The sequence below is a fragment of the Hemitrygon akajei genome, chromosome 6 (genome assembly GCF_048418815.1).
Source record: "Hemitrygon akajei chromosome 6, sHemAka1.3, whole genome shotgun sequence".
Classification (NCBI taxonomy): Eukaryota; Metazoa; Chordata; class Chondrichthyes; order Myliobatiformes; family Dasyatidae; genus Hemitrygon; species Hemitrygon akajei.
Window position 1 is genome coordinate 110,186,033 of NC_133129.1, and position 13,569 is coordinate 110,199,601.

At 41.0% G+C, this 13,569-nt stretch overlaps 1 protein-coding gene across 1 annotated transcript in view; it reads right to left on the reverse strand.

The window, feature by feature from the left end:
• LOC140729829 (uncharacterized) overlaps positions 1 to 13,569 on the reverse strand; it is a 239,444-nt gene that overhangs the window by 152,743 nt on the left and 73,132 nt on the right. Inside the window, exons 28-30 of the mRNA XM_073050042.1 lie at positions 12,111 to 12,154; positions 7,446 to 9,449; positions 442 to 651 (exon numbers count right to left, since the gene is read on the reverse strand). Of these exons, the coding sequence (XP_072906143.1) occupies positions 442 to 651; positions 7,446 to 9,449; positions 12,111 to 12,154 (2,258 nt within the window). The remainder of the gene's footprint in view (positions 1 to 441; positions 652 to 7,445; positions 9,450 to 12,110; positions 12,155 to 13,569) is intronic.

Consider the following 13,569-nt stretch of genomic DNA (forward strand, 5'->3'; position numbering starts at 1 on the left):
TCTCCTCTGATTTGTATCCTTTTTTTGTTTAAAACCAATAAAAAAAGATGGAAAATGAATTCCTGCAGCCAAGCTGATGCCAAATGTATTGCTTCATATGCTTTCCTTTGGACTACACAGGTGAGGCCGAGAGAGGAATCCTGATGACTGGGCATCTCAGGATCTCCATACCTTGATGGATTGTGATGAACATCATCGTCACCCATTGTCCTTCGAGATAGGTGGATACCAATGAACATCTGTATTCTGTTTTTTCTTTAATATCTTGAGACTATTTAACTCACATTGTTAAGAAAGGTAAATAATTAATTTTCACTCCAATTCAATTTTCTCAAAGCTTTTGTATGTACCATCACCTTTACCATCTCATTCATTCTACCATCCAAACATTGTTATCAGGATACATTACCATCACAACATAACTGGTACTAATAATCTTACCAGGTGCCATTTTTCGTCCATCTGCGTGACAGCTACAGGTGGTTGTTCCTGTTGTTTTTGGCGTTATAGTTACTATTGTAGATGGTGTGGGTTCTGGAGTGGTGGTCGTACTTTCACATATTCCTGTATACTTCATAATTTCACAATCCACAGTACAGAGAGTGAAGTTGCAGAGGCCTGATTTCCCTGCAGACGTCACAATTGCCTGACCTGGAGATAAAGTGAAGAAAATCACTCTGTGTACATCTGGATGCAATATGACATTAAAAATAAAATATCCTGCATTGATTAAAAAAAATGGTTAATTCCTAGCGAACTAGGGAAAATATTTCTGGAAGTGCTAATATCATTGTATTAACTATTGGCAACACTTGAAGTGCCGGAACAATGCTCCAGCCATCGGTACTCAATTTCATCCAGTTGTATCTCTCTCATCATAGACAAAACTGGAGGTGTTATTTGTTATAATAAGGCAAGTTTGTTTGAGTTGTGTAAGATAACGAATATGCACAATTCTCAGAATTCTATTGCTTGTTCACATACGCCATATTTAAATGGCACTTGTTGTACCCTTGAGCATATGTTGTCAAGCAATAAGAATCAATATTCCTTGTGTTAGCAACTCAGTGCTGTTGATCTACATTGTAAACACAATGTTAAACCAGGCATCTCATCCGTTGGGTGTATCAGCTGCAGTCAAGTTAAAGCAGTTCTATTGCATATCAGTCTGGTATCCCATTGTGGGAAGACTGAGGATGTGCAGAAGGTGCAGTTGAGTTCTATGAGGATACTACCTTGATTACAAGGCTTATGCTATGAAGAGGGAATGCCAAATATGGGATACTGTCTTTGGTGTGGAAGAGGCTCAGGTGTGACCTAATTCAAGGTTATTAGAGTCTGAGGTTTGTAGCTAGTGTAGACAATGTTTTATTTTCACAGCTTCTAAATCTGTAAGAGCAGATTTCATTTACTTAATGTGAGAGGAATAGATTCAAAGGAGATGTATCGAGGGTGTTTGGTGCCTTGAATGTCCAGCAAAAGTGTTAACCGTATAACCATATAACAATTACAGCACAGAAACAGGCCATCTTGGCCCTTCTAGTTCGTGCCGAACGCTTACTCTCAGCTAGTCCTAGTGGCCCGCACTCAGCCCATAACCCTCCATTCCTTTCCTGTCCATATACCTATCCAATTTTACTTTAAATGACAATACCGAACCTGCCTCTACCACTTCTACTGGAAACTCGTTCCACACAGCTACCACTCTCTGAGTAAAGAAATTCCCCCTCGTGTTACCCTTAAATTTTTGCCCACTAACTCTCAACTCATGTCCTCTTGTTTGAATCTCCCCTACTCTCAATGGAAAAAGCCCATCCATGTCAACTCTATCTATCCCCCTCATAATTTTAAATACCTCTATCAAGTCCCCCCTCAACCTTCTATGCTCCAAAGAATAAAGACCTAACTTGTTCAACCTTTCTCTGTCACTTAGATGCTGAAACCCAGGTAACATTCTAGTAAATCTTCTCTGTACTCTCTCTATTTTGTTGACATCTTTCCTGTAATTTGGTGACCAGAACTGTACACAATACTCCAAATTTGGCCTTACCAATGCCTTGTACAATTTTAACATTACATCCCAACTCCTATACTCAATGCTCTGATAAATAAAGGCCAGCATACCAAAAACTTTCTTCACCACCCTATCCACATGAGATTCCACCTTCAGGGAACTATGCACCATTATTCCTAGATCACTCTGTTCTACTGCATTCTTCAATGCCCTACCATTTACCATGATTGTCCTATTTGGATTATTCCCCAAAATGTAGCACCTCACACTTATCAGCATTAAACTCCATCTGCCATCGTTCAGCCCACTCTTTTAACTGGCCTAAATCTCTCTGCAAGCTTTGAAAACCTACTTCATAATCCACAACACCACCTATCTTAGTATCATCTGCACAATATTAATACGCAGCAGCCTTTCCGGACTCTGGGGATTGCCAAACATTACATGGATTTTCTGGTGTAGTCTGTTTTGTCATATGCTTTTGTGATATCATTCTGGGGGAACGTTGTCTCATTTTTTTACTGCATTGCATTTGTGGTTTCTAAATGACAATAAACTGAATCTGAATCTGAATACTTACTAACCCAATTTACTACCCCATCATCCAGATCATTAATGTATATGACAAACAACATTGGACCCATTACAGATCCCTGAGGCACACCACTAGTCACCGGCCTCCAACCTGACAAACAGTTATCCACCACTACTCTCTGGCATCTCCCATGCAGCCACTGTTCAATCCCTTTTACTACTTCAATATTAATACCTAACTAACCTTCCATTCAGAACCTTCTCAAAGGCCTTACTAAAGTCCATATAGACTACATCCACTGCTTTACCCTCGTCAACTTTCCTTGTAACTTCTTCAAAAAATTCAGTAAGATTTGTCAAACATGACCGTCCACGCACAAATCCATGCTGACTGTTCCTAATCAAACCCTGTCTATCCAGATAATTATATATACCATCTCTAAGAATACTTTCCATTAATTTACCCATCACTGACATCAAACTGACAGGTTGCTAGGTTTACTCTTAGAACCGTTTTTGAACAATGGAACCACATGAGCAATACGCCAATCCTCTGGCACCATCTCCGTTTCCAATGACATTTGAAATATTTCTGTCAGAGCCCCTGCTATTTCTACACTAACTTCCCTCAAGGTCCTAGGGAATATCCTGTCAGGACCCAGAGATTTATCCACTTTTATATTCCTTAAAAGCACCAGTACTTTCTCCTCTTTAATCATCATAGTTTCCATAACTTCCCTACTTGTTTCCCTTACCTAACATAATTCAATATCCTTCTCCTTAGTGAATACCAAAGAAAAGAAACAGTTCAAAATCTCCCCCATCTCTTTCGGCTCCACACGTAGTTGTCCACTCTGATTCTCTAAGGGACCAATTTTATCCCTCACTATCCTTTTGCTATTAATATAACTGTAGAAACCCTTCGGATTTAATTTCTCCTTACTTGCCAAAGCAACCTCACATCTTCTTTTAGCTTTTCTAATTTCTTTCTTAAGACTCTTCTTACATTCTTTATATTCCTTGAGCACCTCATTTACACAATGCTGCCTATATTTATTGTAGATATCGCTCTTTTTCCTAACCAAGTTTCCAATATCCCTTGAAAACCATGGCTCTCTCAAATTTTTAACCTTTCCTTTTAACATAACAGGAACATGAAGATTCTGTACCCTCAAAATTTCACCTTTTAATGACCTCCATTTCTCTATTACATCCTTCCCATAAAACAAATTGTCCTAATCCACTCCTTCTAAATCCTTCTGCATCTCCTCAGTTAGCCTTTCTCCAATCAAAAATCTCAACCCTTGGTCCAGTCCTATCCTTTTCCATAATTATATTGAAATTAATGGCATTGTGATCACTGGACCCAAAGTGCTCCCCAACACATACCTACGTCACCTGACCTATTTTATTCCCTAACAGAAGATCCAACACTGCCTCTTCTCTAGTCGGTTCCTCTATGTATTGCTGCAAAAAACTATCCTGCACACATTCTACAAACTCCAAACCATCTATCCCTTTAACAGTATGGGCTTCCCAGTCTATGTGTGGAAAAATAAAATCTCCCACAATCACAACCCTGTGCTTACTACAAATATCTGCTATCTCCTTGCAAATTTGCTCCCCCAATTCTCGCTCCCCATTAGGTGGTCTATAATGCACCCTTATAAGTGTTACTACACCTTTCCCATTCCTCAAATCCACCCAAACACCCAAATATAAATAGAACACTTATTCATTCTAAGAGCACCTCCCAAACCCACAACCTCAATTCCTCCAAAATAATCTCCCTAGACGAGCCCTCTAATCTATCCTGCCGGAGTATCACTGTAATATTTTCTCTGACAAGCAACACAACACCTCCCCCTCTTGTCCCTCCAATTCTATCACACCTGAAGCAACGAAATCCATGAATATTTTGTGCCAATCACACCCCTCCCGCAACCATGTTTCACTAATAGCTACAACATATTTCCAGGTATCAATCCATGCTCTAAGCTCATCCACCTTTCTTACAATGCTCCTAGCATTAAAATAAATGCATTTAAGAAACTCTCCACCTCTTCCTCTCTGTTTACCTCTAACAGTACAAAGAACTTTACCGTCTTCTTTTTCTTCCTTCTCCCATACATCTGTTCCTACACTCTGGTTCCCCTCCCCCCTCATATCTATTTTAAATCCACTGGAGCCTCTCTAGCAAACCTACATGCAAGAATATTTGTCCCCTTCAAATTCAGATGTAAACCATCCTGCTGGAACAGGTCCCACCTTCCCTGGAAAACTGCCCAATTATCTATAAATCTGAAGCCCTCCCTCCTGCACCATGTTAACTTTGAACAAAGACAACTACAGCTCAGTACAGGCCCTTGGGCCCACAATGTTGTGCCAACATTTTAACCACATTTAAGATCAATCTAATTTTTCCCTCCTACATAGCCTCCATTTTTCTATCAAGCATGTACCCAAGAGTTTTTTAAATGCCCTAATGAATCTGCCTGGTGGTGCAGTGACATCAGCACCGGACTCTGGAGCAAAGGTTCCCGAGTTCAAATCCAGTCAGGCCACTCCCGGACACGCTTTCCATCCGTGCCGGGTTGACTCTGTGCTGTGAGAAGGACGTGGGGGACCATTCATAGAATCTTTCCCCCAAGACAACCACTTGAAAAATAAGTGATCGCCGAGGCTCTGGCAGAGAACGGCACACAAAAAAAATGTATCCCTAGCAGAGTATTCCATGAACTCACCACTCTCTTGAGTAAAGAACTTATCCCTGGCATTCCCCTATATTTTTCCCCATCACCTTAAAATTATACTTCCTGGTATTAGGCTAACATTCTCTGGCTAACCACTCAATCTATGCCTCTGATCATCTTAGTATCAATTCACCTCTCATCCACCTTCACTTCAAAGAGAAAGGCCCGAAGCAGTTCAACCTATCATCATAAGACATGCTCTCTAATCCACACAGCATCCTGTTAAATCTCCTCTGCACCCTCTCTAAGTCTTCTACTTCCTTTCTATAATGAGGCAACCAGAACTGAGAACAATATTACAAGTGTGGTCTAACCAGGGAATTAGAGAGCTGCAACATTACCTCACAGCTCTTGAACTCAATCTCTCACTGATAAAGGCCAATGCACCATACTCCTTCAAAACTACCCTATCTAGCTGCTCAGCAATGTGGAGCTCAAGATCCCTCCATTCCTCCACACTGCCAAGAATCATGCCATTAATCCTGTATTCTGCCTTCAATTCGACCTTCCAGAGTGAACCGCTTTACACTTCTCTGGCTTGAATTCTTTCTGCCATTTCTTAGCCCAGATCTCCCTTCTGTCAATATTACACTGCAACCTACAAAAGACTTCTATACTATTCACAACTCCACCAACATCTGCAAACTTAGTAACAAATCCTTCCACTTCCTGATCCAAGTCATTTATACAAAATCACTAACAGTAGGGGACTCAACACTACTGGTCACCCACTTGTTGGCAGAATAGGCTCCATCTATAACTACCCTCTGCCTTCTATAAAGGTATAAGGGCAGACATGGAGTTGAGAGTGGGTACTTTTTTTCTTTATTTCTTAATACCACAGGGTCTGCATTTAAAGACAGAAGGAGTATGTTCAAAGGAGATGGTCAGACCAAATTCCTTTCTACAGAGTGACTGGAATTTCTGGCAGCAATTTGGAAGAAGTGTTTTAAAGAGAGGATGAGGCACTATGGTTGACAAGGGTAGTCAAAGACAGCATAAAAATAAATGAGAGGGCATATAATATAGCAAGTATTCGTGGAAATTTAGAGGATTTGGAAGCTTTTGAAAACCAAAAGAAGGCAAGTAAAGAAGCCATAAGGAGAGCAAAGATGAAATATGAAGGCAATCCTGTCAATAACATAAACGAGGAATAACATAAACAAGGATACAAGAAGTATTTTTTTCAAAGAGTAAAAGAGAGATGAGTGGAAGAGTAGATATCATCCCGCTGGAGAGGTAGTGGTGGGGAACAAAGAAATAGCAGAATAAGTTAAGTTTTTCCCAGAGGATGGTGAATTTGTGGAATTCATTGCCACAGGCGGCTGTGAAGGCCTTGTCATATTTCAGACAAAGGTTAATAGGTTCTTGATTAGTCAGGGTGTGAAAGATTACAGGGAGAGAAAGGGGTTGGGAGGGAAATGAAATAGCCATGGTCAAGTGGTGGAGCAAGTTTAATGGGCCAAATGGCCTTATTCTGGTCCTTTGCCTTATTGTCTTCTGGTCTCGTAAGTTGTTCAATCACAAACCAACTCAGATGACTCAAATAAACCAATTGCACACAAGACTCTAAGGAAGTGCTGCAATTGCTTATGGATTGTGGAAAAGATACAAATGCAAACACCAGACCAACATGGAGAATTCACAGGAGGACCATGCTCTCTAACATTAGTCACTCAAACTGCAAGCAACGGATTTGCCAGAAAAGGACTTGAGTGGTAGCAAAAGATAAAAGCAGAAGAAAAGAGCTTGGTGGGATGGGGGAACAGGAATAGTGTATAGCCCAAAGTTTTATACACTTTTTGCATTTATACCCTGTGTATGTTGGTCTATGGCAAGGGTAAACTTAAACATTATTTAACCCAGATATAGCAGTTTGCTGATTACTGCTTGATGGATCATCCCTCATCTCATTGAGGGCTTCAGTGGTACTGATAAACCTTATCATGATTTGACAGTAACCAACAGATTCACTGAACTCTCTTGTTTGTTTGAGCACTTCAGGAGATATTTGGTGACAGGAGTCAGGGAACAGCCTGGACCAGCAAATTCTCTTTCCAGACATCTTGTTATATTTTGTAATATACCGATATTCTTCTGAGAAATTAATATAATAGAATAAAATAATTAATTAGCAAAATTACCAGGTAGCAGTTTTAGTCCTTGTACACTGCATGAACATACTGTTGTTGGTGAGGTGGTAGTCGGTGTTGTCTGGGTTTGTTCAGATGTAGTCTCAGTGGTGGTTGTAGTTGTGCTGCTATGTGTAGGAACTGGAGCTGTTGTGGTTGTGACTGTTGGTGAGGTCGTAGTTGACATTAGCTGAGTTTGAGTTGGTGTAGTCTCAGTGGTGGTTGTAGTTGTGATGTGTGGAGTGACTGGAGCTGTTGCTGTGGACAATAGTGGATCAGTCTTTGGAGAGATAGAGACAGTCGTTGCTAGACTAGATGTTGTAGAGACTGTTGTCTGTGAGGTGGTAGTCGATTTTGGCTGGGTTTGTTCTGATGTAGTCTCAGTGGTGGTTGTAGTTGTGCTACTATGTGTTGGAACTGGAGCTGTTGTGGTGGTGACTGTTGGTGAGGTCGTAGTTGACATTAGCTGAGTTTGAGTTGGTGTAGTCTCAGTGGTGGTTGTAGTTGTGATGTGTGTAGTGACTGGAGCTGTTGCTGTGGACAACAGTGCATCAGTCTTTGGAGGGATAGAGACAGTCGTTGCTAGACTAGATGTTGTAGAGACTGTTGTCTGTGAGGTGGTAGTCGATTTTGGCTGGGTTTGTTCTGATGTAGTCTCAGTGGTGGTTGTAGTTGTGCTACTATGTGTTGGAACTGGAGCTGTTGTGGTGACTGTTGGTGAGGTCGTAGTTGACATTAGCTGAGTTTGAGTTGGTGTAGTCTCAGTGGTGGTTGTAGTTGTGATGTGTGTAGTGACTGGAGCTGTTGCTGTGGACAACAGTGCATCAGTCTTTGGAGGGATAGAGACAGTCGTTGCTAGACTAGATGTTGTAGAGACTGTTGTCTGTGAGGTGGTAGTCGATTTTGGCTGGGTTTGTTCTGATGTAGTCTCAGTGGTGGTTGTAGTTGTGCTACTATGTGTTGGAACTGGAGCTGTTGTGGTGGTGACTGTTGGTGAGGTCGTAGTTGACATTAGCTGAGTTTGAGTTGGTGTAGTCTCAGTGGTGGTTGTAGTTGTGATGTGTGTAGTGACTGGAGCTGTTGCTGTGGACAACAGTGCATCAGTCTTTGGAGGGATAGAGACAGTCGTTGCTAGACTAGATGTTGTAGAGACTGTTGTCTGTGAGGTGGTAGTCGATTTTGGCTGGGTTTGTTCTGATGTAGTCTCAGTGGTGGTTGTAGTTGTGCTACTATGTGTTGGAACTGGAGCTGTTGTGGTGACTGTTGGTGAGGTCGTAGTTGACATTAGCTGAGTTTGAGTTGGTGTAGTCTCAGTGGTGGTTGTAGTTGTGATGTGTGTAGTGACTGGAGCTGTTGCTGTGGACAACAGTGCATCAGTCTTTGGAGGGATAGAGACAGTCGTTGCTAGACTAGATGTTGTAGAGACTGTTGTCTGTGAGGTGGTAGTTGATTTTGGCTGTGTTTGTTCTGATGTAGTCTCAGTGGTGGTTGTACTTGTGCTATGTGTAGGAACTGGAGCTGTTGTGGTGGTGACTGTTGTTGGTGAGGTGGTAGTCGATTTCAGCTGTTTAGATGTAGACTCAGTGGTGGTTGTAGTTGTACGGCTATGTGTAGGAACTGGAGCTGTTGTGGTGGTGAGTGTTGTTGGTGAGGTCATAGTTGACATTAGCTGAGTTTGAGTTGGTGCAGTCTCAGTGGTGGTTGTAGTTGTGCTGATGTGTGTAGTGACAGGAGCTGTTGTGGTAGAAACTGTTGTTGCTGTGGAAACTGTTGCAGTTGCTTCACTGTGTGCTGATGTAACTTTGATTGTGGTTCCAGATGATGTGGTTGGTGTCGTCTCAAAGCTCAGTGTTGTACTGGGAACTGTACTGGTTTTCGGTGGACACGGATATACTTGTCGGATTATAGTTCCATTCACACTGCATGTTGCTTTGATGCATCCACCAATGCCATCCGTGGTATGATAGATGATTTCTCCGTCGTGGAAGGTTTTGCCATCATAGGTGCAGGTACATTCTGATAAGGAATATTAATAATCATGAGATGTGAACAGAAGAAACTGTAATACAACACATTGACTGTGACCTACCTAACACTCTGTGTCCTTGTTTGCCCCTATCACCATCACTTTTGGTAATGAAGTTTGGTAAATCTCAGATTTTAACATCCCATTCATATCAGTCTGAACTGCCATTTGCAGGAGTAGAATCCATACTCAATCTCTGCCTGCAAGTAAAATCCTCTCCGAATTTGAATTCTGAAAAAATTGGGTATGATTTTTTGCTTTTTCTCCTATTTCACAACCAGAAACTAAGGGTTTCTCTCTATCTACCTGTAACACCCTGGGAAAAGTTTCACTGCTAATGTAATGTTTTTTTCTGTAGCAACAGTGTTTGGGTTATGGTTAGAGATAACAGGGGCTTTGGAATGTGTACCTTCCAATGAAGAGAGTGGTTTTTTTTCTTGTTGAGTGCCTGAGACCAAGATGTTCTAGGTCTTTTGTGCGATGGAAGATGGGGAGAGAAGATGCCAAAGAAGAGAGATCTTAGACACCAGAAAGGAGTGGACTTGGAGCGGGGCTGTGTGTGAATGAAGCCCAGGGAAATCGATGGAGGACCAGCAGAAGGGAAACTGTGAGCTCCAACTTGTGCACATTAGACTGTTTCATTAAAATGGGGCCTTTTCTTTTTGTTTTACTTTACTAACCCTTTAGTCAAATTCAGAATTATAAAGCTGTATCGTTTAATTGCATATGGTGTACTGTCTGTTATTTTGTGGTACTGATTTGTAACAGGGTAACACATCACGCAGCATCCACACAAACAGGAGGTTTTGCACCTCAATCTCACACGTTTGGTGGGGCCAGAGTTTGTCTTCCCTAGACTTATGCAGCCGACCGGGTGGAGGATCAGAGGGATCTAGGGGTCTGAGTCCATAGGACAACCAAAGTCGCGCAGGTTGACTCTGTGGTTAAGAAGGCATACGGTGCATTGGCCTTCATCAACCATGGGATTGAAAGTAGGAGCCAAGAGGTAATGTTGCAGCTATATAGGACCTTGGTCAGACCCCACTTGGAGTACCATGCTCAGTTCTGGTCGCCTCACTACAGGAAGGATGTGGAAACCATAGAAAGGGTGCAGAGGAGACTTACAAGGATGTTGCCTGGATTGGGGAGCATGCCTTATGAGAATAGATTGAGTGAACTGAGAGGTGTACAAGATGATGAGAGGCATTGATCGTGTGGATAGATAGAAGCTTTTTCCAAGGGCTGAAATGGCTAACATGAGAGGACACAGTTTTAAGGTGCTTGGAAGCAGATGCAAAGGAAATGTCAGGGGTAAGCTTTTTACGCAGAGAGTGGTGAGTGCGTGGAATGGGTTGCTGGTGATGGTGGTGGAGGCGGAAATGATAGGGTCTTTTAAGAGACTCCTGGTTAGGTACATGGAGCTTAAAAGAATAGTGGGCTATGAATAGCCCTAGGTAATTTCTAAGGTATCGACATGTTTGGCACAGCTTTGTGGGACGAAGGGCCTGTATTGTGCTGTAGGTTTTCTATGTTTCTATACCCTTTCAGCATACTTTAATATCCTTAATATTTCAATCATCAAGATTACAATATTATGCAAAAGTCTTCAGTATATAGGTATATACAGTGCCTATAAGAAGTAAGTTTACAACATTGAATCACAGTGGATTTAATTTGGCTTTTTTGACTGATAAACAGAAAATATTATTTTGTGTCAAAGTAAAAACAAATTTCTACAAATTGTTTACATTTATAACAATTATTAAATACAAAATAATTGATTGCATCATTACTCACCTCTTTGAGTCAGTATTTAGTAGATGCACCTTTGGCAGCAATTACTGCCTTGAGTCTGTGTGGATAGGTCTCTGTCAGTTTTGCACATCTGGTCACTGCAATTTTTCCCCATTCTTTACAAAACTGCTTAAGCTCTGTCAGATTGCATGGGGATCATGAGTGAATAGCCCTTTGCAAATCCAGTCTCAAATTCTCTATTGGATTGAGGTCTGGACTCTGACTTGGCCACTCCAGGACATTAACTTTGTTGTTTCTAAGCCATTCCTGTGTAGTTTTGGCTTTATGCTTGGGGTTACTGTCTTGCTGGAAAACAAATCTTCTCCCGAGTCACAGTTCTCTTGTAGACTGCATCAGATCTTCCCCTGTATTTTGCTGCATTCATTTTACCCTCTACCTTCACAAGCCTTCCAGTGTCTGCTGCAGTGAAGCATCCCCACAGCATGATGCAGCCACCACCATACTTCACGGTAGGTTTTTGATGTTGTGGCTTTACAATTATGTGACATCTAAAACCAATTGGCTACACCACTGATGATTTGGTGTGTCATATGAAAGGGGGTGTATACTTATGCAATCATTTATATAGTGTTTGATATTTGTAATCAACTTTGATCACTTCTAGAGATCTGTTTTCACTTTGACACAAAGGATCAGTGTCAAACAGCCAAATTAAATCCACTGTGATTCAATGTTGTAAAACAATGATGCATGAAAATTTCCACGGGGTGGGAGGTAAATACTTTTTATAGGCACTGTATAAAGGTGTTTAAGACTCTTGCACAGTACTTTAAATCAAACAGTCTTTGTATCCATAAAATAATAAATCATCCAAGCATGATGTGAAATGAACCTACCTGATCTGTCATAGGTGCAGTGTACTTCACCATTCTTACACTTGCTAAAAATATGAACAACATAGGTTGATTATTTAATTTTACATATCAATGTTAAGAATGTGCAATATAAAAGTATAATTTTAACTATCTTCACAAATTGATATCTAGAAAGTTCTGCAGTACTTAATGTTCTTAGTGTAATATATAAATAAGACTGGTGAAGTCAGTGATGAGATTGTACTACCAACTCCCAGTTAGCCACCAGCACATTGAGGAACAGATATACAGTCAGAACAGGAAAAGGTGCAGAAACAACTAAGTTGTCTTGTGGAAGACTTCAAAGCTTCTTTGTGCAAGAGGTTTAGATGGAGTAGAATTTGTTAGGTGCATCGAGGAGAGCTTCTTAAAATAATTTGTGGATTGTCCAAATCATTTGAAGCCCATATGAACCTATTATTGGAAATGAGACTAGCCAGGTGACTGCAGCAAGCTGTTGTGCATGGGGAATTGGGAGTGCTTGCGCATGAATCACAAAAAGTTGTTTTGCAGGTATAAAAGATTATGATGAAGGCAAATGGAATATTAGCCTTCATTGTACAGGGACTGAATTCAAAAGTGAGTGGTTTTGCAGCACCTATACAGTGTACTGGTGACGATACACCTGGGGAACTGTATGTAGTTCTGGTCTCCTCACATGGGAAAAGAGATACTGATTTGTAGGTGATGAAGAGAAGATTCAGCAGCTTGATTCTGGAGATGAGCTTGTTAGCCTCTGAGGAGAGATTGAGACTCCTGGGATGATACTTACTAGACTTCAGAAGAATGGGAGGGGATCTTATCAAAAATCATACAATTGTGAAAAGATAGAGGCAGGAAAGCTGTTCCACTGATAAGTAAAATGAGAACTATGTGATATAACTTCAAGATTCAAGGGAGTAGATTCAAAAGACCATGGCCAGATCAGCCAATATCTTATTAATTGGCGGAACAGGCTTGATGGCCAGACGGCTTACTCCTGTTCCTATTCCTTCTGTTGTTTCAGGTCATCGTGGAGAAGACAAGACTGCAAACTGAATGGAAGACTGCTTATCCAGGTCTTTATTTTCCCACTTTTAGTTAACCAACAATCTTGTCCTGTTCATGCTTGATTCTTGGAACTTCAAATACAATGCATGCTGGGGAAACCAACACAGGAAAATATGCAAAGAGTGGGATTCTACCAATAGAGTCAGTACGATGATGGCAACCATAGCAAATAATCAGGAAATCTTGTACCAGCATGAACAGAGTGTCAAAAAGAGCTTGTAATTAAGTTATGAATATCCTAATCTCTTTAACACAGAAGGAACGAACAGTTATCGATAGCAGAAAAGATATGTGGAATGGAGGAAACTTCCAAATGTCGAAACGTGCTGGTTCTTAAATCACTTCAGTTGGCACTGAAAATTTTAAAAAAACGAAGATCCCTGTCATCCAG